Source organism: Notamacropus eugenii, chromosome 5 (genome assembly GCF_028372415.1).
Source record: "Notamacropus eugenii isolate mMacEug1 chromosome 5, mMacEug1.pri_v2, whole genome shotgun sequence".
NCBI lineage: Eukaryota > Metazoa > Chordata > Mammalia > Diprotodontia > Macropodidae > Notamacropus > Notamacropus eugenii.
In genome coordinates this window covers 128,719,568-128,745,033 of record NC_092876.1, presented here as the reverse complement: position 1 = coordinate 128,745,033, position 25,466 = coordinate 128,719,568, and the positions used below count along the sequence as shown (strand labels likewise).

The 25,466-nt window shown below is 39.3% G+C and overlaps 1 protein-coding gene across 2 annotated transcripts in view; it reads left to right on the top strand.

The window, feature by feature from the left end:
- Window positions 1–3,299: 3,299 nt before the first annotated feature.
- Window positions 3,300–25,466, top strand: part of UVRAG (UV radiation resistance associated) — a 428,278-nt gene continuing 406,111 nt past the window's right edge. The window contains exon 1 of one of the 2 annotated variants that reach the window (XM_072610800.1): window positions 3,300–3,954. In XM_072610800.1, the coding sequence (XP_072466901.1) occupies window positions 3,838–3,954 (117 nt within the window). In that variant the 5' untranslated portion in view covers window positions 3,300–3,837. The remainder of the gene's footprint in view (window positions 3,955–25,466) is intronic. The other variant, XM_072610801.1, reaches the window with a different exon arrangement.

The following is a 25,466-nucleotide window of genomic DNA, read 5'->3' as shown; positions in this document are numbered from 1 at the left end:
TTTTGAATGAAACTTCTCCTTTTTCTGAAGAGATCTCGTCTTTCCCATTCATTTGCTTTCTCCTATTTCTTTGCATTGCTCATTTAAGAAAACTTTCTTATCTGTCTGTGTTATTCTCTGGAATTCTGCGTTCAGTTGGGTATATCTTTCCCTTTCACATTTTCTTCTTGCTTTCGTTCCTCAGCTATTTGTAAAGCCTCATCAGGCCACCATTTTGCTTTCTTTGGAATGTTTTTGTTGTTGCTGTTGCTGCCTTCAGGATAATATTGCAAACCTCTGACAAAAGGTGATCCACTGGAGAAGGAAATAGGAAACTACTCTGGTATCTTTGTCAGGAAAACTCTCTGGTCAGTGCTACAATGATAAAAGCTATGACATTGGAAGATGAGCCCCTTAGATTGGAAGGTGTCCACTATGCTACTGGAGAAGAGCAGAGGACATCTACAAGTAGCTCCAGTACTAATGAAGTGTCTGGACCAAAGCCAAAAGAAAGATCTACTACAGATCTGATGACGAAAGGAAAATCTGATGCTATAAAAATCAATATTGCATAGGAACCTGGAATGTAAGAGCTATGAACCAAGGTAAGCTGGATGTGGTCAAATAGCAGATGGAAAAATTAAACATAATTATCTTGGGTATCAGTGAACTTAAATGGATAGTGAATTTAATTCTGGTTATCATTACATATGCTACTGTGAACAAGAGTCCTTTAAAAGAAATGGGTAATCCCTCATAGTCAATAAAAGGGTAAGAAAAGGACTGGAGTATCATCTCAAAAAGGACCAAATGCTATCTGTTCAGATCCAAGGCACACCATTCAACATCACAGTAAATAAAAGTCTATGCTCCAGCCTATGAGGCCAAAGATGCCAAAGCTGATCAGTTCTATGAAGACCTACAACATTTTTTAGAAACAACAACAAAAAAGATATCACATTCATCATGGGAGATTGGAATGCTAAAGTAGGAAATCAAAAGATAATTGGAATAATAGGCAAATTTGGCTTTAGAGTACAAAATGAAGCAGCGCAGGGACTAATAAAGTTTTGTCAAGACAGCTCTCTGGTCATAACAAACACTCTTTTTCTACAACCCAAAAGGTACTCTACACATGGACATCACCAGATGATCAATATAGAAATCAGATTGATTATAAATTTTGCAGTCAAAGATGGAGAAGTTAATACATAGTCAGTTAAAATAAGACTTGGAGCTGACTGTGGCTCAGATCATGAGCTTGTTGCAAAATTCAGACTTAAATAGGGAAAGTAGGGAAGTAGGGAAGATCACAAAGGTATGACTTAAATAACATCCCTTATGAATATGAAGTAGAGCTGATAAATAGACTTTTGAGATTAGATATAGTAGACAAAGTGCCTGAAGAATTATGAACCAGGTTTGTAATATTGTACAGGAAGAAGCAACAAAATACATTCCAAAGAAAAAGAAGAGCAAGAAAGCAAAATGGTGGTCTGATGAGGCTTTACAAATATAGCCTACACAGATGCCAAATTAATTTTCTTTAATAAGCTTGACAATGTCACTCCCTTCCCTCTCCTCCTTCCTCCCACTCAATAAATTTAATGGCTCTCTATTACCTCTAGAATTAAATAGAAGCACTGTTGGTATTAAAAACCAGATTTTTTTTGCCTTTCCCATCTTATTATCCCCCTTGCACACTATAAAGTGTGCACTTTGACTGTTCCTCACATGTAATAACCACTTTTCTCATCTCTGTCCTGGCTGTCCCTCATTTCAGAAAGGATCTACCTCCTTACTTTCACTTCTTAGAATCCCTGACTATCTTTAAGGCCCAGAACAAGGGCTGTTTTTGCTTTTTCTTCACATCCCCAATTTTTGGTACATTGCCTGATACATAGCAGGAACTACACAAATTCTTGTTGAGTTTGTTACATGGGACCTTTCCTTCTGTCTTTGACTTCTTTGGAGTATTTGTTCAATCAGAAGTTACTAGGTCAAAGGATGTGACTTCTAATGTTGACTACTTCTGTCATTTATCATTTGTACTGCTTTGATCGAATCCCCTTATTTTACAGATGGGAAAGCAATTCCAGAGAAGTGAAGTAACTTGTCTAAGTACATCACACAGGTAGCAGGTCTGGGAATTGGACCTAGGTCTTCTCCCAATCCAGGACTTTCTGCATCATTTCATTGCCTTTCACATAAGGCCCTTCAGAGTGGGACTTGCCTATCGGGGCATTGAAGGTAGTTAGTGGTAGCTTGGGAAACTTTTTTCTTTCAAGAGTGCTTGTTTTAAGCATCCCTTTGGCACTTGAAGGAGAAAATCAAGCACGATTGTTTGGCTGTTGTTTCTACTCCAAGAACAGCAAGTTTTGTAGGAGAAAATCTGAAATGGATGCAGTTGGTGAAAAGACTGGAAAGTTAGGTCTCAAATGCCAGGCTGGGGAATTTGTTTTATATTTGATACTGGGTTTAGAGTCAGCCGATGTAGGTTTACAGTATCACAGGACTGGGAGTTGATAGGCACCTTGGGGGTAATTTATTTCAATTCCATTTTATAGATGAAGAAACTGGAATCCAGGAAATACTGGGGAATCACAGGTAGTAAGTAGCAAGACTGGGCTTTAAACCGAGTCTCCCAGCTCCAAACCTATTTCTTATCCACGACAGTAAGCTGCTTCTTGAAAGAGTTACCTAGCAGGTATGTGACCTTAGGCTAACAGGTCCTCTCTCTCTCTCTCCCCACCTATAAAAAAACAGGGTTGCAAAAATACTTGCATGCTTATCAGCTGTGGCGGGAGCTTTTATCATCTTTATGTAAGCTCTTCTGTCAGACTGGAAGCTTTCCTACCAAGCACTACAAATCTTAGCCTCATTTTACCGAAGGGATAATTGAGGCTTAGAGAATTAAGCCATTCACAGCTACGAATGGTCAAAGGCAGAATTCCGAACCAGGGCTTCCCAAGAGTCCCGCCCCTGCGTTCGGTGCACCAGGCTACATGTTTTCTGAGCTGCAGGATTACTAATGATCATTTGTCACACGGGGCGCTCAGCGAACGTCTGCTAACCAGAAGACATTCCTAGGCTGCGGTCGGGGCCCCACGTGTTCTCACAAGTACAGTACTTCTAGCACCCTTGTACCTTTCACGGCCCCGCCCCTTTTCCTAGGAAGTTGGTTACCATGGTAACTGTGTCCGGGCGGAAGTGGCTCAGAGTACAGACGGTCTTTACTCAGATGACACTACGGCCACCTGCACGTGACAGGGGAGACCCAGGGCGCTCCTCCCCCGATCCCTTCAGTTCTCGACTTTCTCTCCCCTTCGCTTCGATCGGCGGGGACTTGGACCAATCACCCAACAGCTCCCGTCACGAGGCTCTGCCCTCGCGGGAGGCCGCAGACCAGTCAAAAGCCGCTCGCCCGGCTTCAGCTCGGCCTTACCAACGCAATTTAGGCCGCTCGGCGGGTCCCCAGCTTCCTTTCCCCGCCCCGCTTCCCGGTCCTCCTCGGGAGTGAGCGACGGGGCGTCCTTCCAATAGCACGGGGTGGAGGCCGCTTACGGCCCCGCCCCCTGTGGAGCGGGGCCAATGAGCGCTCCGGGCTCGGCAGCGGCCGGCCCGGGAGAGAGGTTTTGCACTGCGGTAATATGGCCCTTCCGTGAGGAGCGGTAGAGGCGGCCCGCGGAGGAACTGTCCGCTCGCTGCCGGACGGGTGGGGAGTTCCGAGGGACCGAGCTCGCCCGAGCAAGAGCGGGAGGAGGAGGCGGCGGGGGAAGCGGCGCGGGGCGCGGATGCGGGAGAAGCGCGGACGCGGGAGAAGCGCGGACGCCACCGCGGGGCAGCCCCGGGCTCGCGATGAGCGGCTCGGCCGCCACCGCCGCCGTGGTCGCTTTGCCCGGCGTCGGGGTGTCCCCGGGTCCCGCCGCCGCCGCCTCCTCGCGGGCCCTGCATGTGGAGCTGCCGTCGCAGCAGGTGAGCGCGGCCGCGCGCCGGGCGCCGGTCCGGGGCTGTCCAGACGCTTCCCCCGAGGGCGGCACGGGCGCCTTCCCGGGCCCGCGGAGGCTCTGGGGTCACCCTGGCCTCCGGACTCCCGATCACTGCCCCCTCTGGGCTCTTCGTCACCCCTCCCCCTCGTTCCCTCAGGGCTTCCTTGTGAGTTTCCCCTCCCCACACTGTCTTCTCTGAACTCTTAGTCACCCCCCCCCCCCGAATTTCCAAGCTACCCTCTCCCCCTCCTTCTCTGAGCACTGACCCCTTTAAGACTTTATAGTCATGCCCCCACTGCCTCTCCCTCCACTGCTACCTCTGGGCTTCAGGGCTAACTCCCGCCCCCCCACTTTCCCCATAGTCATACCCCCCCCACCCCCCGCTGGGCTTCCTAGTCACCTCCCGCCCCTACCCCCCCTTACTGTCTCTTTCAGGCTTCATAGTTTGCCCCCCCCCCATATTGTCCTCTCAAGATTTCATAATCACCCTTCTTGCCAACCCTCGCCCCTTCCAACTGTCCTTTTAAGGCTAGGCATATTCTCTTCCATCTCTCCAGCCCCATCCTTGTAGGAGAGTGTGCAGGTGTGGTACTTCCTCCTTGGATACCCCAGTGTTAGGATGTTGATGGTCAGTTGGGATGGTGATGGTCCTGGTGAATCACCTCCTTACTTCAGAGTCCACTGTTGAACGTGACTTCATCATGATTTTCCTCACTGCTTCTGGATCATTCCCCTCTCCTCTGGGTTTCAGTCCTCCTAAAGTGGCCCTTCTCCCTCCTCATTACCAACACTTAAGGATCCAAGTGGTACTTAAGAGCATAAAGATGAAGGGGGGGGTAAGAGGAGAGGACAGGAAGTGAGGAATGAGATGAAAGTGGAATGAGAGGAATGAGAGGAGAGGAGGTGGTGAGGACTTCCAGGGTGTGAGGGAGGCAGTTTAATGTAAAATGATGATCTTAACTATTAAAAGATGGCATTTTGCAGAGTGGGCAAGGAGAGAGCTTTGGATTTGAAGGCAGGAGAGCCCCTTCTCTTCTGGCTTGTTAGCACTCTGACCTTGTCAAGTCACTCAGTCACTCTGCCTTTATTCTCATTTGTAAGTTGAGGGGGTGTGGGACTAGATGATTTCTAAGGGCCTTTCCAGCTTCAAGATCCTTAGGGAAAGGGATTGGTGAAAAATTGTCATCTGTGCTTTTTATGCTGGTGAGGAGCTTGGGAATGAAGGAAAACTCAGAGTAGGATAATAAGGAAACTTAGAGAAAGTTGGCCAAGAAGGTTCAGGAGAGGGGCGACTTTGAGATTTGGGATGAGGTAAGGGAGAAAGGGAAAGAGAATGTTGGTTAACAACCTAGAAGAGCTTTCTGAAAACTATGAAGTTTCACTTTTAGAGAGTTACAAACGACCCTCATACAGATTAGACTAGGTTTTGATGGTTTTTGAAGTTCTTGAAAATGATATTCTGTGATTTTTGGCTGTTTTTTGTATTCGTCAAATTCTTGGGATCTTATCAAAGTGGTTTTTTTTTTAAAGGTGTTATTTTCTTCAGCATTTTTGGGGGGGTTTCCTTTAGCAAGCTTTTGACTTGCTTTTCATGATTTTCTTTCATCACTCTCATTTCTCTTCCCAATTTTTCCTCCGCCTCTCTTACTTGATTTTCAAACTCCTTTTTAAGCTTTTTCATAGCCTGAGACCATTGCATATTTATTTTGGAGGTTTTGGATGCAGAAGCCTTGACTTTTAAGTCTTTCTCTGATGGTATGCATTGTTCTTCCTCATCCAGAAGGATGGAAGAAAGGACCTGTTCACCAAGAAAGTAACCTTCTATAGTCTTATTTTTTCCCCCTTTTTTGGGCATTTTCCCAGCCTCTTACTTGGCTTTTGAGTCCTTTGTCAAGAGGAGGGTATACTCTGGGGACTTGTAAGTTCTCATTTTCTCCAAGGTGGCACAATCAAGTGAGAGGAGTTTACTCCTTTCCTGGCCTGTGCTGTGGTCTGGGAGCTACCGCAAACTTTTCTACTCAGAATCTGCGAGTAGAATTCCCTCTTCAGAACCTCCATCAGCTCCACTGTGCCAGCCAGCACTCCTCACCCCAGGGCCATCACTCAGGGTTGAGATCAGATCATCAGCTCAATTCCCCCAGGGTCTTTAAGCCAAAGGCTCCCAAAATGGAAACTGCTGCTGCAGTTGCTGCTGTTGGGGGGGAAGTGGGGGCTGCTGGGACAGGGGAGGGACCATACTGCATTCCCTTTTCCCCCAGGTTAAAGAGCAGAAAGAGCCTTCTCACTGACCTTTGAAGCTGTCTTTGGTGTTTGTGGGTTGAGCAATCTGGGAACCGAAGCTGCTGCCTGGGATTCTGTGCCCCAGCCTGCTTGGTCCTATCCATGCTGCGTGGCCTAGGATGAGCTGTGCTCTGCTCAGCACCCAGTTCCATAGACCTTTCCTGTTGACCTTCCAGACTGCCTTGGGTTGGAAATCTCTTTCTGTCATTTTATGGCTTCTGCTGCTCTAGAATTTGTTTAGTCATTTTTTACAGGTATTTTATGGGCTATGAGGGGGAGCTTCTACAGGACCATCCTTTTACTGTGCCATCTTGGCTCTGCCACAATCTTAGCAAAGTGTTGAATGCCATGCAGATACTAAGTATGGCTATAGCATCTTCGTTAGGTACCATCCTTTTGGAATGTTTTGGATGGCTATGGTGAAGACTCCATGACTTCTTTGCTATTGGCTTTTACTTAGTATGCTGGAAAGCAAACATGGCTTACCATCTGGGTTAGAATGCTCAGGTTTCTAGGCTTGGTATGAAACACCTTTCAAAAGTTTTGCTTCTCTGTTCTCTGCCCACCCACAGCCAGGGCCTCATTCTTTTTGTGCTGGCAGAAAGTATAGAATTTGATACCCAAAGAGGTGATGTTTGATTTTAAACGTGCCTGTTTGTGTGTGTTTTTTTAAAAAATGTGTAGATTAAAATGTGATACCTGACTAAAAACAATATTAATCTCTAAACTTTTCTAGCCATTATAGAAGCTTAAGTTTATAAACGTATGTTTTAGTTGGTAATCTTTTCCTTGCTATTCTTCTTTTGAGTTTACAGAAGTCCTTGTTTTTTTTTTCTGATTCAAATTCGGGTGGAGAGACTGAGACTCATGGAAGTTGGGTGACTTGCCCACAGGTATGCTGTATTATTAGGTCTTCTGACTTTAAGTCCCATCCTCTTTCATTGTCTTGGATGTGTAAAATATAAGGGGTAATCTTCCCTTCCAGTCCCTTCCAGCTCTAAAGTTCCATGCTTTTCTGTAATGGAATACTCATTCTTGGCCTTTTGTTCTAGTGGGATATGCTATTACGCGTACTGAAATAAGTGCCTGATTTGAAATGTGGAGATTGTCTAAACTTTAACATTGTTGCTTTAGGTGTATAATTAACCACTGGTTGTAAGCTTTTTAAAATTCTCTTGACATAATAAATTATCTTATTATAAAAGACATCATCATGAATGTCTTTCACATCCTTCTAGGTGGAGACTTGGAAGTGAACTTAAGGCAGTCGTTTCACATATTTTTAAAAGCTCAGCTGAGAACTTTTCCTCTGAACCTCCTTCCTCTTTCTTCAGGAAAAAAAATGCCAGCTAACTAAATTTATTGAGAACCCACTATGTGCAGAACTCAGTTAAGAGCTGATGAGTCTCATATCTTTTGACAGAGTCAGTAGAGTGGTGGGCTTCAGTGAATATTTGAACTGCCTTTGAAGACCTTAGAATTGAAAGTGATGAAAACATATTACAGAAATACAAAATAATTAGCTTTTAGTCACTACTAATAATAGCTCATATTTGTATGGCATTTACGCTCTACAAAGCACTTTCCTCACTATAGATATGTGAAATAGTCCAAGTATCATTGTTTCCATTCTGCAGAGGAATAAAAGAAATTTACCCTCTAAAATGACTTGTCAGTGGTCACATGGTTAGTGGCAGAGGTGGGAATTGAACCCAAGACTTGTGACTTCAAATTAACTTTTCTTTGTATATATTAGAGTCAATGTTCATAGTAGGTAGAGAGCTGCTTTGCTAGTTCAGGACCCCCTGGTTCAAGCCCCCATCCAGATACATGCTGAGTATGAGACTACCTTTTAGTGTCCCAGGTAACTTTCTAAGGCTAAGTTGCAGAAAAGGTGGGTTGGCCTTGCTAGATCCACTAGGAACTTCATGGGTCCAATCAAAAACAAATTAAACGAAAGGATAGTCTATAATTTATACAACACTTTAAAATTTATAAAAATACTTTTTTCAGTGTAGGTAGGGTAATTCGGTTAACCAGTCATTTAAGTACTTGCTTTGTGCAGAGGACTGTGCATGGCTGAGAAAGATATAAAGTTTATAGAAGACATTGCCCTTCTGTTATGGAACTTTCAGTATGTTGTAAGGGTGGGGATTTGACCATATTCCCATAACTATAATACTTAATTTCATAAGGATGTATTGAGAAAACAATTGAAGAGATAGGTTTGGAGCTGGAAAAGGACTTAGCCACAGTCTCACTAAATGCCATTGGCAGAGCCAGGATTGGTAGCTAAGGTCTTCTGGCTTAGGGCTCCTCTTCCTCCCCACTTTCCCATCCCAGTACAGTTTTGATGGAGGACATCTTACTAATAAGAAACCACTTTTTCTTTTGTCTTTCTTGTACAAATCTTACTGTTATACTTTCCCCATTGAAGTCCACTGCAGTGCCAGGAATAAAGTGACTTTTAATGTATTATGGGTCTATCATAATACCGTACCGAATGTCATTAATTGGTTCTGCAAAAACATGATAGGCCAAACAGTGTTACACAGTCAGTTTCTGTTCTAAATAGGCAATTTTGTGAATAATGTGTTAAATAAACACTAAAAGCTTCTACAGTAAACACTAAAAGCTTCTACATGTACTTAAGAAGCTTACAGTATAATGGAGACAGATAAGATACAAACATGGATAATTTCTGCCTTTAGATTGTTCTAATGGGAGGTGTAGAGTGGGAGAGAGGATGTACCTGGCATAAAAGGAAGCATGAGACAAGACATAGAGGTGGGAAAGACAAAGCATATTTGATGATTAGTCCATTTTGGTTGGAGCTTAGAGTACATGAAGGATAGTAAAGTGATGTAAGGCCAGAAAGGCAGGATGCCACCAAATTGTGGAGGTCCTGAATGCAAGGCAAAGGGATGTGGATTTTATTCCCTCTGGAGTTTCTGAAGGTTTTGAAGGAAAGAAATGACACAGCCTGATTGTGGAGGACAGAGTGAAAGTGGAAAGACTTCTTAGGATTTTATTTGGTTGTAGTATAGGTGGATAGTAATGAAGGCCTATATTAGTGATGGCAGTAGGAATAAATAGGAGGGGAGGGATTTGAGAGAGATTGTGGGTTTATAATTGATAGGACTTGGTAACTGTCTGCCCAAGTGATTTTTTTGAAGCATAGTTCTGACAGTGTTACACCCTTACTCATTTAACTGCAATAATTCCCTACTACCTCTTGAATAAAATATAAATACCTCTATTTAGCTTTTTAAAGCCTTTTAGAACCTGGTCCTAAATTATTTTTCCAGTCTCATTGAAAATTTCTACTTCCTTTCTCTTACGCTGAGATCTAGTTAAACTAGCTTTTTCCTCTTTATTTTTTATGCATGACTCTTTATCTCCCATCAGCTATGCCTTTGCTCTGGCTGGAATGCATTCCCATCTCACTTTTTGCTACTTAGAATTTCTCTTCCTTCAAGACATAACTCAAACATTACTTTTTACATATCTTTCCTGACCTTCCCTTCGCTGCAGATATTAAAGCTCTTCCTTCCCTTGCTATTGTATATTTATTCCCTTTATATTTACTCGTTATGTATTTGTTTGTGTCTTTGTCTCCCCATTAGAATGCATGTTCTGTGGAAATAGGGATTGTTTCATTTTTTGTACTGTGCACATTGCAGGCATGGTGGTTAGTAGGTGCTTAATAAATGTTGGGATGATTGATTAATTGGATATGAGAGGGTAGGAGTGAGAGAAGAATCAGTTAAGGTTTTGTACATGGAAAACTTGGTGAATAGTGATGCTGCAGAGAGAAGTAAGTTAAAAAAAGGAGTGTAGTTTTAGGCTGGATTAGATGATATAAGTTCTAGATATTTTCATTTTTCAGTGCTGATGGAACATCATTTTGGACAAGTTCTATAGGTAATTTGATATGGTATTGGGAGGTCAGAAAGGAGAGTTTAAGTTAGCATTGATGATAAAGGTTAGGGAGTACATGGAAATGGTAGTTGAAGCAATAGGAGTAAATGATTTTGCTATGGGAAAGTGTAGAGAGAAAATAAGAATGCCAAAGACAGAATGTTGGGGAGTATCCATATAAAAAAGTAAGACTTAAAGAAATAGAATGAGTACTGTCTCTTGAGTAGGGGAGTATTTAATGTGTTAGAAGCTCTGGAAAGGTCAAAGAGGATGAAAATTAGTAGGAAAAGAAAAACCACTTGTTGCAGTTAGGTATTAGGAGTTTGGTGGTGGCCTTTGATTAGTTTCAGTAGGGAGGTATGGAAGAAATCAGATTGTGACCTGAGGAAGGAGGCATTGATTATACTAACTGAAGACAACTGTGTGAAAAGGAGAGGGAAGAGATGGAAACATTTCTGTATGATTAGAGAGATCAAAGGAAGATTTTTCCCAGGCTAGGGCATGGTTAATATTAAGTAAGATTTTAGGCAGATAGGCAGTAGTTATTGGAGACAGAGAGATGGAAAGTACACAAGGGAAAGGGAATGACTGAGCACACTTCTGTAGGAGTGAGGAGAGAACTAGGTCTGGGTGCTGGCAGAAGGATTAATCTTACTATTATGGGACAGTTTAGTGATGTTAGATTGGACTTGGTTTCTAATGTTTTAATGAGGTGGTTGTGCAATTTTATTGTCAAGGTAAAGTTATTTGGATATGCCTGTAATTAATGGAGATGTTTCAGTTCTAAATTCCTTTAGCTCCTGTTACTAACAAGCAAGGGAAGGTGAACATAGGAATTTAGAAATCTTCAGAAACTTAAAGGTTGCATCAGCATCTTAGTATCATTATTTCTCTTTGACAAGCATATTTGTCCCAGATGGTGGCACCAGTTAGGCTTGGCCTTTTGGTCAGTTATATTGTACTTCATGTGAAAACATTTTTCATTTTTTCTTTAAGAGGAAAAAGATGACTTGATATATGGTTCATATATTAACATTTTTCTCCAGCAGAGCAACAACTCATACTATATAGTATGAAACTAAGAAGTGAAACTGCCTGAAATAGAGCAAGAACAGAATTGAAATGAATCAGTTGAGCCTTAAGGACTTGAAGGGATGAAAATTTTCTTAACTCGTTTCCATATATGCTTTTCTTGCTTTTATAAATGCACTGAAGAGAAAAAAACATATTTGAGATATCTCCTATTTTAAGTAGCATGTAAATTGAGGTGTTAATTAGAAATACTTTAGATTTCAAGAGAAGGGTATAATAGCTCTTCCATAATATGTGAATGAAATTTCCTCCAAATTGTATTGCTGTGTTAGATTAGAGGGACAGAAAACCACATAGAAAATTGAAAGCTTGAAATTGGACTCTCCATATATCGGCATTACTCCTTTACGCACTAGTGTCAAATAATCTTGTTTTCAACTTCCTTTGAGAAAGGTACATGTATGCATCAAATTAAACAATTTAGAATGGGAAAAGACCTTCAGGATCATTTACAGGGGTTTTTAACTTTTTTTGTGTCATGGACCCTTTTATCAGTTGGGTAAAGCCTATAGACTCTTTCTCAGAATAATACTTTAAAATGCATTAGATGAAATATATAGAGTTACAAAAGAAGCCAGTTATATTACAATATAATGATCAAAATGTTGTAAATAAGTTCACCAGTTTCATTGAAATATAATTATCAAAATATTATAAAACAAATTCACAGATTAAGATTACAGTTCACAGATGAAGGTTAAGAATTTCTGATCTAATCACAATCCCCTTATTACATAGATGAGTACTCAGGCAATAATCTCTTCCTTGTCTACCATGTAGGATTGTTGTAAAGATCAAGTGAATTAGCATAGATTTATGGGTATTTAGAATGAAGAGACCTTGCTCTTATTTAGTTCAACCTCCTTTGTTTACCTATGGGGAAATTGAGGCTAAATGTGGCATAGTAATGTAGCTAGGATTGAAATCTAAGACTTATAGAATCATTTTTGTAAACTGCATTGTGTTATATAAATGTGAATTTAGTTAAGTGACTTGCCAAAGATCTTGTAATAATTTCATGGTACAGCTGGGACTATAACTCTGGTCTATCATTTTCTGATCTTATATATTATTATATGATAATTATAACAACCTTATTAAATCTATGCCTTTATTTTTTTTTAGCACCATAGCTCTGCAGCTTTTAGACTAGAATTTAGTTAAATTCCTCAAGCCTTTTTTAAGAACTTACAATGTGTCAGGTACTATGCTAGGCTTGGGATGAAAAGACCACTTCTGCTTTCAAGGGGAGCGAACATTTTCATGTTACATAAAAATAAAAAGTACATTTCCTCATCTGTAAAACATGGGATTAGACTACATGATTTCTGAGGTCCCTTCCAACTCTACAGCTGCAATCCTAATTTCAGGGAAAATGGTGATGGTTCACCAACAACCTGGGGGAATCAGGAAAGGCCTCTTGGAGGTGGCACTTGAAATGAGTCTTGGAGGGATGTTAGGGTCCAAGAAGTGTAGGTAACTAGTCATGATGGACAGCCTGTGTAAAAACACAGAGACTGGGGATGGAACATGTCTACACAGAATAGCAATTAGGCCTTTTTAATTGGAACTTAGAGAGTGAATGAAGGGAGTAATGTATAACCAGCTTTCAGAGGGAGGCTGAAGCCAGTTTGGAAAGAGCTTTAAATTCCCAATGAGAGTTTGTATTTAATCTCAGGAGCAATAGGGAGCCACTTTTTTTTGTTTTAAATCTAGGGAGTGAAATTGGTCAGACCTGTATTTTAGGATGTCAATTTGGTAGTTATGTGGAGGATGGATTAAAGAAGGGAAGGGCTGGAATTCAGGGAAACCATCACTCAGCCAGTATCTTTAAACCCAGAAATGTGCCATATACTGTACTATAAGATATATTTCTGAGATATCTTCTATTTTAAGTAGCATATAAATGGAAATGTGAATTAGAAATACTTTAGAATAAAGTACAGAAAAGTGAAACAATCCTTATTCCCAGTGTATATGCATTCTGATGGGGAGGACAGCAAAACAAAATATATACAACATAACTATAAAAAGAATAAATACACATATATGCAAAGTAGCGAAGTACAAGGCAGTCTGGGAGGGCAGATATTAGCAGTTGGAAGGGGATCAGAAAAGACTTCATGTAGAAGATGATTTTTGAACTGTATCTTAAAGAGGGACTCTGAGGTGGCAGTAGGGTTGGAGTGCATTCCAGGCCTGAGGAATGTACAGTGTGAAGGTGTGGAGATGGGAGATGGAGTGTCATGTGAAGAATAGAAGGAAGACCATTTCTTTTGATCTTTGTAGAGCATGCAAAGGGATATAATATCTCATGAGGTTGGAAAGATAAGTTAGGGTCAGGTGGTATAGGGCTTTAAAAACTAAACAGGTGTGTGTGTGTATCTTAGAAGCAATAGGAAACCACTAGAGGTAGTTGAGTAAGAGAGTTACATGATGATTTTTTTTTAAGGGAAATTACTTTGGCTGCAGTGTACCAGAGTAGTGAGAAACTTGAGACAGGAAATTCAATTAGGAGGATGCCGCAATAATCTAGGTGAGAGGTAATTAGAACTTGAACTAATATGTAATCCTATAAGTGGAAAGAAGGATTTGAAAGTGAAAGATGTCATGGAGGTAGAAATAAGATTTGGCAACTGACTGGTATCTGGGGTAAGGGAGAGTGAGGAATCAAGGATGATATTGAAGTTATGAACTTGGGAGAATGGGAGGATGGTGGGTGTCTTCAGTAGAAATAGGGAGTTTTGCAAGACTGGAGGATTGAGAGGGAAAGATAATGAGTTTTGATTTGTATATATTGAGTTTGAAATGTCTGGTAGGCATTGACTATGCAGGACATAATCTTGGAGAGATTGTAGGTCATTTGCATAGGGATGGTAGTTAACCTCATAGGAATTGATGATGTTACCAAGAATGAGAAGAGAACAGTTCCTGGGACTAAACCCTGAGGAACAACAATGTTTAGGGGGCATAAAGTAGGTGATGAGTCAGCAAGGGAGATAGAGAAGGACCAGGCAGACAGGTAGGAGAAGAACCAATTAAGAGGATATTGCAATGGATCAGGAAAGAGGTGATAAGGGCTGCATTAGGGTGGTTGTAGTGTGAGTGGGGAGAAGATGACCTTTGTGAGAGATATTTTGGAGGTAGAATTGATATACCTGATTGAATTTGGTGTGTGAGGGATAGTGAAGAGTTGAGAATGTTTTCTAGGCTGCAAACCTGATTGTAAGAATCATCTTCACTGGGTCTTCATGGAAGCAAGGCAGTCCTTTTATATCTCTCTAATCAGTATGAAATTCTGTTCACCAGTGCCTATTCTAACCTTTTTCATCCCTCTTCAAACCTCCCTTTGCATCCTTTCCCCTATCCATTCCACTGAGGATCTTACCTCATACTTCACTGAAAAAATTGAAGCCATTTGCAGAGAGTTCCTTCCCAACATCTCACATTACTCAGATGTCCTTTTCCTCACTATTTCCTTCTTTACCCCTGTCTTTAATGAAGAGGTTGCCCTTCTCCTTGATAAAGCAAACCCCACAACATGTCCCCTTGATTCCATTCTTTCCTATTTTCTCTAGGCTACTGCCTCTACTATCCTTCTCACTTTCTCTAATCTTCAGTTTCTCCCTATCTCCTGGTTCATTCCTTGCTTACAAACATGCCTCTGTCTCCCCTAATCTTTTTTTTCCAAATCTATTTGTTTTCAGTTTTCATCAATCACTTCCTTAAGTTTTAACTTCCCTCTTCCCTCCTCAAGACAGCATGCAATCTTATGTAGGCTCTACACATACATTTTCACATTAGTCATGTTGCATAGAAGAGTTAAAACAAATGGGAGAAAGCATGAGTAAAATTAAACAAAACCAAACATAACAAAAGAGGAAATAGTCTTTCATTCTGTGTTACAGTTCGATAGTTCTTTCTCTGGATGTGGATGGCATTTTGCATCATGAGTCCTTTGGAAACATTTTAGGTCCTTGCCTTGTTGTAGAGGACTAACTAACAAAAACAGTCCTCGCACACTGTGGCTGTTACTGTGTATAATGTTATCCTGGTTCTGCTCACTTCACTCAATATCAGTTCATATAAGTCTATTCAGGTATTTCTGAAGTCTGCCTGTTTGTCATTTGTTATATAGCACAATAGTACTCCATTACATTCATATACCACAACTTGCTTAGCCATTCCTCAATTGATCGATATTACTTTGATTTCCAGTTCTTGGCCACCACATATCAAAGGAATTAATGAAAAGAAATGCAAGGGAAAGTGGCCTAGCCATACCAGATCTTAACTTGTATTATAAAGCAGCAATCATCAAAACCACGTGGTACTGGCTAAAAAATAGAGGGGTAGACCAGTGGAATGCGTTAAGTACATGACACAGTAGTCAATGACTACAGCAGTCTACTATAATAAAACCAGGGACCCCAGCTTCTGGGATAAGAACTTACTATTTGACAAAAACTGTTGGAAAACTAGAAAATAGTGTGGCAGAAGTTGGGCACAGACCAATGCCTAATACCATATATTCAAATGGGTACATGATCTAGGTGTAAAATCTGATACTATAAACAAATTAGGGGAGCAAGGAATAGTTTATTTGTCACATTTATGGAGAATGGAGCAATTTGTACATGTGGGTCCTTTCCCCATTTTTATGATCTCTTTGAATTAGAACCCTAGAAGCAGTATTGCTGGGTCAAAGGGCATGCACATTTTTATAGCCCTTTGGGCATAGTTCTAAATTGCTCTCCAGAATGATTGGATCAGCTTAGAGCTCCCCCAACAATGAATTAGTGTTCCAAGTCTTCCACATTTTCTCCAACATTTATCATTTTCCTGTTTTGTCATGTTAGCCAGTTTGATAGGTGTGGTATGGTACCTCAGAGTTGTTTTGATTTGCATTTCTTTAATCAATAGTGATTTAGAGCATTTTTTCATATGGTTATAGATAACTTTAATTTCTTCCTCTGAAAACTGCCTGTTCATATCCTTTGACCATTTATCACTTGGGGAATGACTTGTATTCTTGTAAATTTGACTCAGTTTTCTGTATATTTTAGAAGTGAGGACTTTATCAGAGACACTAGTTGTAAAAATTCCTTCCCAGTTTTCTGCTTCCCTCCCAATCTTGGTTGCATTGGCTTTGTTTGTGCAAAAACTTTTCAGTTTAATGTAATCAAAGTTATCCATTTTGCATTTCATAATGTTCTCTATCTCTTGTTTAGTCATAAATTGCTCCATTCTCCATAAATAGTCCCTGGGTTCATTTTGTCAGGTAGACTCCCAAATAGTTTATAGTGCCTGTAGTAACTTTAAATGGGATTTCTCTTTCTATCTCTAGCTGTTGGACTTTATTAATAATATATAGAAATGCAGATGATTTATGTGGGTTTATTTTGCATCCTGCTACTTTGCCAAAGTTGTTTATTATTTCAAGTTGTTTTTTACTTGATTCTCTAAGTATATCATCATATTGTCTGCAAAGAATGATAATTTAGTTTCTTTGCCTGTTCTAATTCCTTCAATTTCTTTTTCTTTTATTCTTGCTAAACCATAGACATTTCTATGCCTCCCCCAATCTTAAAAAAAAAAAAAAGCAGCTCTCACCTGATCTGACTGTTCTTGGTAGCCATTAAATCTCTTCTCCCTTTCTTGGCAAAACTTCTTGAGAAAGCCATCTATCTATATTAGGTGCCTTTGCTTCATTTCCTCTCACATACTTGTAAACCATCTGCAGTTGTGACTTTGACCTCATCATTTAATTGATGCTTCTCTCTCCAGAGTTATCAATGAAGGCTTAGTCATAGCTAATGAACTTTTCCCAGTCCTTGTTCTTCTTGACTTGTCTACAGCTGTTGACATGGTTTATCACCCTCTTCTCCTGAATACATCCTCATCTAGATTTTTGTTAACCTGTTATTATCTCTTGGGTCTCCTAATGTTGTCTAACTTTTCACCTTAGGTTCATTTGTTAGATTTTTGTCCAGGTCACTTCCATTGAGTGGATATCTACCATATTATGTATTTCAGATATATATTTGAAGCCCTAACCTCTTTTTTTGAGCTCCAGTTCTGCATCATTGCTTGCCTTTTGGACATCTTATAATGAATGTCTTGTACATATTACCAACTCAGCATGTCCAAAACTGAACTTATTCTTTTTCCCCCCAAATCTCTCCTCTTCCAAACTTTTCTCTTACTGTTGAGAGCGCTGCCATCCTCCCAAGTCACCCAGGGTTTCAGCTTTGGTGTTGTTCTCTGCTCCTTACTCTCATGCACTCAACATATCCAATTTGTTGTCAACTCTTGTTTCTACATTTACAATAAACATTTACTGTATATATACATCCTTTTCTATCTACTTTCTACTCTCCACCTTGGTGGAGATCTTTATCATCTAGACTATTTTAATAGCTTTCTGATTGGTTTTCCTGCCCCAAGTCTCACCCTTACTCCAATCTCTCCTCTAATAAACTGCCAGACCGAATTTCTACCTTCTCAGTAAACTCCAGCGGCTCCCTTTTACCTCCAGGATCAAAGAAAATCTTCTCTGGGACATTTGAAGCATTTAGCAACCCATCTACTTCCTGCCTTTCCATTTTTACATTTTACTACCCTCCCTGATCCAGCCACACTGACATAACATCTCCAGACTTAATTGTGCCTTTTTACTGGCTGTTTCCCATGCATGGAAGACATGCTTTCTCTCCTCACCTCCTCCTCTTGGTTTGATTCATTCATTCTATAGCATTTAAATGTTGTTCCATAGTGTGCCTAGGATACATAGGCTCTGCTTCTTGTAGGCTTACTGTCTTCTAAAGCTCAACACAGATATAAATGCCATTTCCTTGAGGAAGCTTTTCCATCTTTCCCTGGATGTTCATAACCTCACATGGTACTTTGACTTACATAATACTATGTGTTATAGTTAGTTGCCTGTGTTGGTGTCACTTGTCTCTTGGACTGGGAACTCTCTGAAGGCAGGGACTATCTAAAATTTTCTTTTTTTGCATCTAGAGCAGAACTTAGCACACAGTAAGTACTTAATAAGTATTTGTTGTATATATGAGGAAGAATTATGGTGTGGTAGGAAGGGTGCTGGACTCAGGGCTTAGAGAAGTCTGGCTTAAAATTCTCCCTCTTGGTAGCTGTATTATCTTGGGAAAATAATTTAGCTTTTTAAAACTTCACTTCATTTGAAGTGATAATAAGAGTAAGAGTTTAAATGGTTGTTGTGAGGGTCAAATGAGATGTTTATAAAGTATTTTGCATTCTTTAAAGCACCCTGCAAATATCATTCATTCTTTATTATTGTCTCATGCAATAGAGCATAATTATTATAAGTTGGAAGAGTGAGACAGACACATAAAAACCCAGAATGCCTGTATTCCATTTTGTTCTTTAGGCATGAAGCTGTCCAGAAGTTTGTTTTGCTCCTTTCTGAGGGCTTTCTAAGATATGGACTTGCTTTCTGTCTGTCTGTGAAGCTGGTGGAAGGTTTCTTCCTGGCTCTCCCTATCAGGCTTCTCAAAGTTGCTACCAGGGAGACTGAATGAGAAAACAATGTATAAAGTAAAGTGGGAGTTGGAATTTTTGAGTCTGTTCCTTCCAAGAAAGAATGACAGCTTTACCACAATTTATGTGATGAAGCAACTTCAGGATCTAATGTGGACATAGTTGCTGTTAGAGTTAGAACTGAGCTGATGTACAAGGGTAATAGAAGCTTTTCCAGACAAGGAGTTACTAGTATACTTTCACTTCTGACTTATTTGTGCCTTTCAAAAGGGTATGAATCTTTTGCCTTGGGTATGAGGTAGTGGCAAATGTTTAGGATAATTTTAGAGGATTACACTTAGTAATTGGTTTCAATACAAAATTGTATACAAATTTTTTTTTCAGTCCTGTTATGAGTTGACTTTGAGAAATGTATTTCAAATGAAAGGTTTTGACTACAGATATATCCTTTTGCTTGTAAACTGATCACATGTAGTCAAGTGATTCGTAGAGTGTTGATATATTTGCTCTCAAATAGAGATCAAAAGGGATGACGTTAGATGGCCTTTAGGAAGGAAAAGTTGTGTATACAGTGAAATTGTATTCAACATACTCAAGTGCTAATTGGGAAGAGTCACAAAGTTTAACCTTTTCAATATTTTTGTAGTTTTTAATATGGTTTAAATTAGGCTAAATACATTTTCCGGAATGTAGAGTGAGGACAGCAGAGAGAGAGGTAAGGCTTGATTTAATTGGGGATAAAATACCTGTAATGCACCTCACAGAATTGTTGTAAAGTTCAACGAGATGTTAGCTATTGTTTTTATTGATATCATTTTATCAACAAAGCATTTATTAACTACCTATTATGAGGAGGTTGGACTTGAGGACCCCTTGAGCCCCTACTAGGACCATATTTCTAACTTCCTGTCTGGTCCTGGCGTTGCTACTTACTTTATGAACAAGGATACATGGCTTATAAGTGGTAGAGTTGGGTCTAGACTGAGAATCAATAAATGGGTTCATTTTCTTATTATGCCATTCATTAACTGCCACTTTCCCCTTCTCTGCCTTAGTTCTCTCATCCCTAACATGAAGGAGCTCTGAAGTATATTATCTCTAAGGTCCTTTGAGGCTCTGAAATTTTATGAGTCAGTAGACTTGGGTTCTTTCTGGCCCTGGTTTTGCTATTTACTAATGTGGATACGTCCCTTCTCTGAGTTGTGCCTTTCTTATTGCTTAAAAAATGTACATGCTCTGTCTATTTGACTTGATTGTTGTGAGAAAGAAATGACAGAACATCATTGAATTACTCTTTCTTCTGTGTTTTAATATTTGTTCACTGTTAGTTCTCCTACCTTTCTCTCACTTCTTCTCAGCCTCCTTTGCTGGCTCACTGTTCACATCCCATCCCCAATCTGTCAATATATCCCACGATAATGTCAGAGGCTTTCTTCTCTTTCTGTCTTTTTTTTTTCTGGTGCTGTCATTAGCTCCAATGGATTCACTTATCTCTGGCAGATGACTCCCAGTACTATATATCCAGTTGTAGTCTCCCTTGAGCTCTAGTCCTACATCAGAAACCTGATAGTAAGCATTTAATAAATTCTTTTTTTTGGAAGTTGCTGTCATTGTCTTCTGTTTCTTACATCATCCCAAGTATTTCTCCCTTTTCCTCTCCGAAGAGTTTTATCCTATATAACAAAATAGTATTTTTTTTAAAAAGAAAAAAAAATCAGTGCAACTGAATTAATACATTGAAGAATTGGGAAAACCTAACCTGTTCAATGTGTAACACCTATGGACTTCAGCAATTTTTTTTTAGTATGCATATTAATATTTTTTATTTTAAAATTTTGCACATTGCTCTTTAACACATTACATCCAAACTTTTTTTGCAAGTGGATATCTGCTTTGTAAAACCTTATATTCAACTCATCATTTCTGTACAGAATTATAAGTTTTTGCCACTGAGTTGCTTTTGTAAGTCTCACAGTAAGAGAAACATTTAATGAAAAGAGATGGCTTAAATTATAACGTATAAAGAAGTGATCTGGAAGTGTGCTCTCATATCTTCATTCGAGACCTGCTTGATCTTTTTAATTTTGTTAGGCTCATTTTGATTTTTGGTGGATAGTTCTTTCCATCGACATTGTTATAGTCACTGTGTATGTTGTTTTCTTGATTCTGCTTACTTCACTCTGCATTAGTTTGTGTAAATCTTTCCTTGCTTCTTTGTATTTATCACACATCATTTCTTACAACACAGTAATATTCCATTACTTTCATGTACACAGTTTCTTTAGCTATTCCCCAATTGATGGGCATTTACTTTGTTTCCAATTTTTAGCTATCATACAAAAAAGAATTGCTTTAAATATTTTGAAGTATATGGGGACTTTCTTATCAGTGACTTCCCTAGGGTATAAAGCCATTAATGGAATTTCTGGTTCAAAAGGTTTGGACATTTTTGTCACTTTATTTTCATAATTCCAAATTGTTTTCAAAAATGGTTGTATCACTTTACAACTTCACTAACAATGTATTAGTGTGCCTATCATTCCACTTTCCCTCCAGCATTAACTGTTGCCATTTATTATCATTGTTTCCAGTTTGCAGGGTTTGAGGTGATACCTCAGGATTGTTTTACTTTGTCTTTCTCTTATTATTAGGGATTTGGAGCATTCTTTCATGTGGTTGTGAGTACTCTGCAATTCTTTTATGAGAACTCTTTGTTCTTGTTGACCACTTATCAATTGGGGAATGACTCAGTGATCATAAGAAAAAAAAACATGGAAAAACTTGCATGAAATAATGAAGATCCAATGAATAATGTCAAGAAAACATTGTATGCAGTAACAGCAATATTGTTTTAAGTACAACTTTGAGTAAATAGATTATTTTGATTATTATAAATACTTTAACTATAAGGGACATGAAGAAAGATGCTGTTTGCATCCAGAGGAAGAACTGATAGACAGAAGTATGTATAGAGTAATTTCACACATGCATATCTATTTGTGTATAATGATAGCCATTTCTAGGACAGGGGTGGGGATAAGATAGAAAAAAGAAAAAAATTGCATGGAAACTGTATATTTGGAGGGAATAGCAAGTTGTGCATATTAGATTTGCAGTTTCATGTACAATCATCTTTTTATTGTACTGTGTTATGGAGATGCTTGTTTTATTCCATAAATATCTACTAATATAATAAAAAAAAAAGGGAAAGAAAAAGATATTAATTTAATTCTAATTTCTGCCAGATTGCTTTCCAGTTTTCCCAGAAGTTTTTTTATAAGGATTTTTCCTAGGTAATTTATATTCTCTAGTTTAACCAATTGTTTCTGATCCTCCCTTCTCTAGTATGCTCTGATAGTCTCTCTATTTTTTAATTAATACTTGAATAGTTTTGATGATTGCAGCTTTATAATAGTTTGATGCCTGGAGGTCCTATTCCTCCTTCATCTCTACTTCTTTTCATCATTTCCCTTGATGTTCTGGATCTTTTTCCAAATGAGTTTTGTTATTATTTTATCAAATTCTGTAACATATCCCCATGATAATTTGATTGGTATAGCATTAAAAGTATAAATTAATTTTGGTAGTATTATCATTTTTATTATATTGGCACAGCCTGTCTATGAGCAGTGAATATTTCCTTAGCTATTTAAGTTGTTCTTTATTTCTGTAAGGAGCACTTTATAATGGAGTTGATACAAACCTTTTGAGGTAGGTCAATGCCCAGATATTTTATGTGCTTAGTAGCTACTTGGAATGGAATTTCCCTTTCCATTATTGCCACTTGGGCTTTATGATTATATAGAAATGTTGCTGATTTTTGAGGTTTTATTTTGTATTACTAAATTCTTATTGGCTCAAACTCAATATGCCTTAGACAGAATTTACCTTTTTTTTTTTTTTTCTGCAAACTTCGCTTTCCTCCCAACCTCCTCATTTCTGTACAGGATATCACTGTCCTTCTAGTTATCCAGATTCAAAACTTTGGTATTGTCTTACACTCTTCACTTTTACTCAACTGCTGTACCCAATCAGTTGTCAGTTCTACTTCTCCAGCATCTCTAATATTTGACCCCTTCTCTCCAGTCACACAGCATCACCTTTAGTTCAGGCTCTCATTCTCCCTTAGCTGGACTCTCCTGAAAGAGCCTCTTAATTAGTCTCTTTGCCTCCATTCTCTCCCTTCTGTAATTCATTCTCCACAGAGTGGCAAAAATGATATTCCCGAAGCACAGGTTTGACCATATCACTCTCTTGCTCAAAACCCTCCATTGAATCCCAATCACCTCTAGATCAAATACAAAGTCTTGTTTGGTATGTAACATGGCCTAAACCTACCTTTCTAGACTTAATATCCTTCATTCCCCTTCACATTCTGTGTTCCAGCCAAACTGGCTTACCTGTTGCTCCCTGTTCCCTCTAATTTTTTCTTACAGCTGTGTGGAACTGTTTCTGCTCAGAGCAGAAAATATTACACAATCTGATGACTTTGTAGCATTTTAAAATTATTTTAAAAATCCATATAATATGAATATTTCCAATGAAAAAAGAATGTGCGTACTTTTGATTTAATTTGAGTGGCACAATCAAATTTAGTACAATTTTATCAGAATTTTCACATCATTAGTCACCATCTACACAGTGGTTTTTTTCCATTCCTTTTTTGATGGTGACATCACCTTCACACAGGTCTTTGATACTGGAGGATTAGTGAAGCAAATAATTTTCGCCTTATCTGTGCCTGCTGCATTATAAGGAGGCCTGCTGACTGGCCAAGGTCACAAGTTTTAAGTGGACCAACTCATGGTAGTTGGGAAACCAGTTAGAATATGTGGAGTCAACAAAAGAAAACAAAGCAAAACCAAATGTATCAATAAAGCAGTGACTTGGAACCGACAGCGTTCTTAAAAAAGAAAAGTAGCTGTAGAACGTCAGTTTGGTGGGCATGATGTCTCAGCCACTGCGGATGCACCTGCAGCATGAAGGGAACATTACTGTTGTTCCTTGCAGGTGGCTTACATCTTTTTTGTCTTTGCTTTGCATAGCCTGCCCCCTATGCCTGTAGTGCACACCATTTCACTTCTATCTCACAATCCTGACTCTCTTTGAAACTAAGCTCAAGAACCACCTTTCCTAATTCCCTCCAGTTGTTACTGTTTCCCTCCTGAAACTGACCTTATATTTACTTTGTTTGCATTTTGTATATATTTTCATGTAGAGGCAGCTAGGGGGCACTGTGGATAGAACATTATGCCAGGAGGCAGGATTCCTCAATTCCAATCCTGCCTTCGGAACTTACTAGCTGTGTGACCTTGGGCAAGTCTTAACCATTGCCTGCCTTAGCTCTCTCGGTTATAAAGTGGGGATAGCAATAGTATCCACCTCCCAGGGCTGTTGTGAGGATCAAGTGAAATAGATATTTTTAAAGTTCTTAGGATACCTGACATGTAACAAGTGTTTAATACATCTTCCCTTCCCTCTCTACTATTTGAGGATTGTGCTTTTCTTTTTGTACCTTCAGTGTTTCACATAGTGCCTGGCACACAGACAGCTCTTAATAAATTTCTGTTGATCAAAACCATAACAACTCTTGTTAAATGTAAAATATTAAAAAATCATAGGGTCTTAGAGTTGGAAGGAATGTGAGAGATTGTGTAGTCCAATACCCTATTTCTGTGTTATGTGGGATGTTTAATTAAATTAGACATAATTCTTAGGCAGAGAACCCAAAATGTGACTTCATTAAGTATTGCCATATGGTGAGAAACTTGAAGTTGGCTGTCCTTTGATGACCCTTATGAGCTGCAAGAGGTATGCAGCTAGTAAGAGCAGGAGTTGTTTTCCTTCTTCTTTATCCTTATTATTGTAAAGCCCATAATGATTGCTTTCTCATTCAGTAGTATTAATAATGAATAGCATGTGCTGTTAATGTTTTTCTGGAGAGAGGGTGAGAGATTTCCTCTGATGTACCTACACTCTGGATAGTCCTTTGCTACTGTTCTCTTTTAGGGATAGCCCTGATTGTATGGATGAGTTAAGTTTAATTTGCCTCATACTGCACTTATAATCTTGGTGAGCAATATAATGACGGTTTAAGATAAATTTGAAAGCATGAATGAAGGAAGGAACTTACTGCATTAATGCATGAGGTACCATAGAATAACAAACCACTGTTGATTCAACTAGCAGTTAAGTGACTGCCATGTGTCAGGCACTGTGCTTAGGCACGGGGGATATAAAGACAAAAAATTAAACAGGCCCCATCCTCAAAGAACTTGAATTCTTTTGGGGGTGGAAGAGGCACAACATGCATATACACGATTGTATCCAGAATAAATACTAAATAAGCACTTAATCTGGGAGATGGGGAATTAAGAACAACTTCAAAAATCCATTGGAGTTTGAGTAAGGGGTAACTTGGTCAAAATTGAACTTAAGGAAAATCACTTCAGCTACTGTGTGGCTTGGGGAGAGATGTGAGGCAAAGAGACCAGTTAGGAGGTAAAAAAGGCAAGATGTGACAAATGCTTGAATATGAGGGTTGAAAGAGGCAGTGGAGTCAAGAACACTGCATATAGACATCTGGACAGCTAGAAGAATGGTGTAGTGTCCTTGACAGAAATTAGAGAGTTTGGAAGATGAATAGATTTCAGAGGAAAGATAATGAATTCTGTTATGTACATG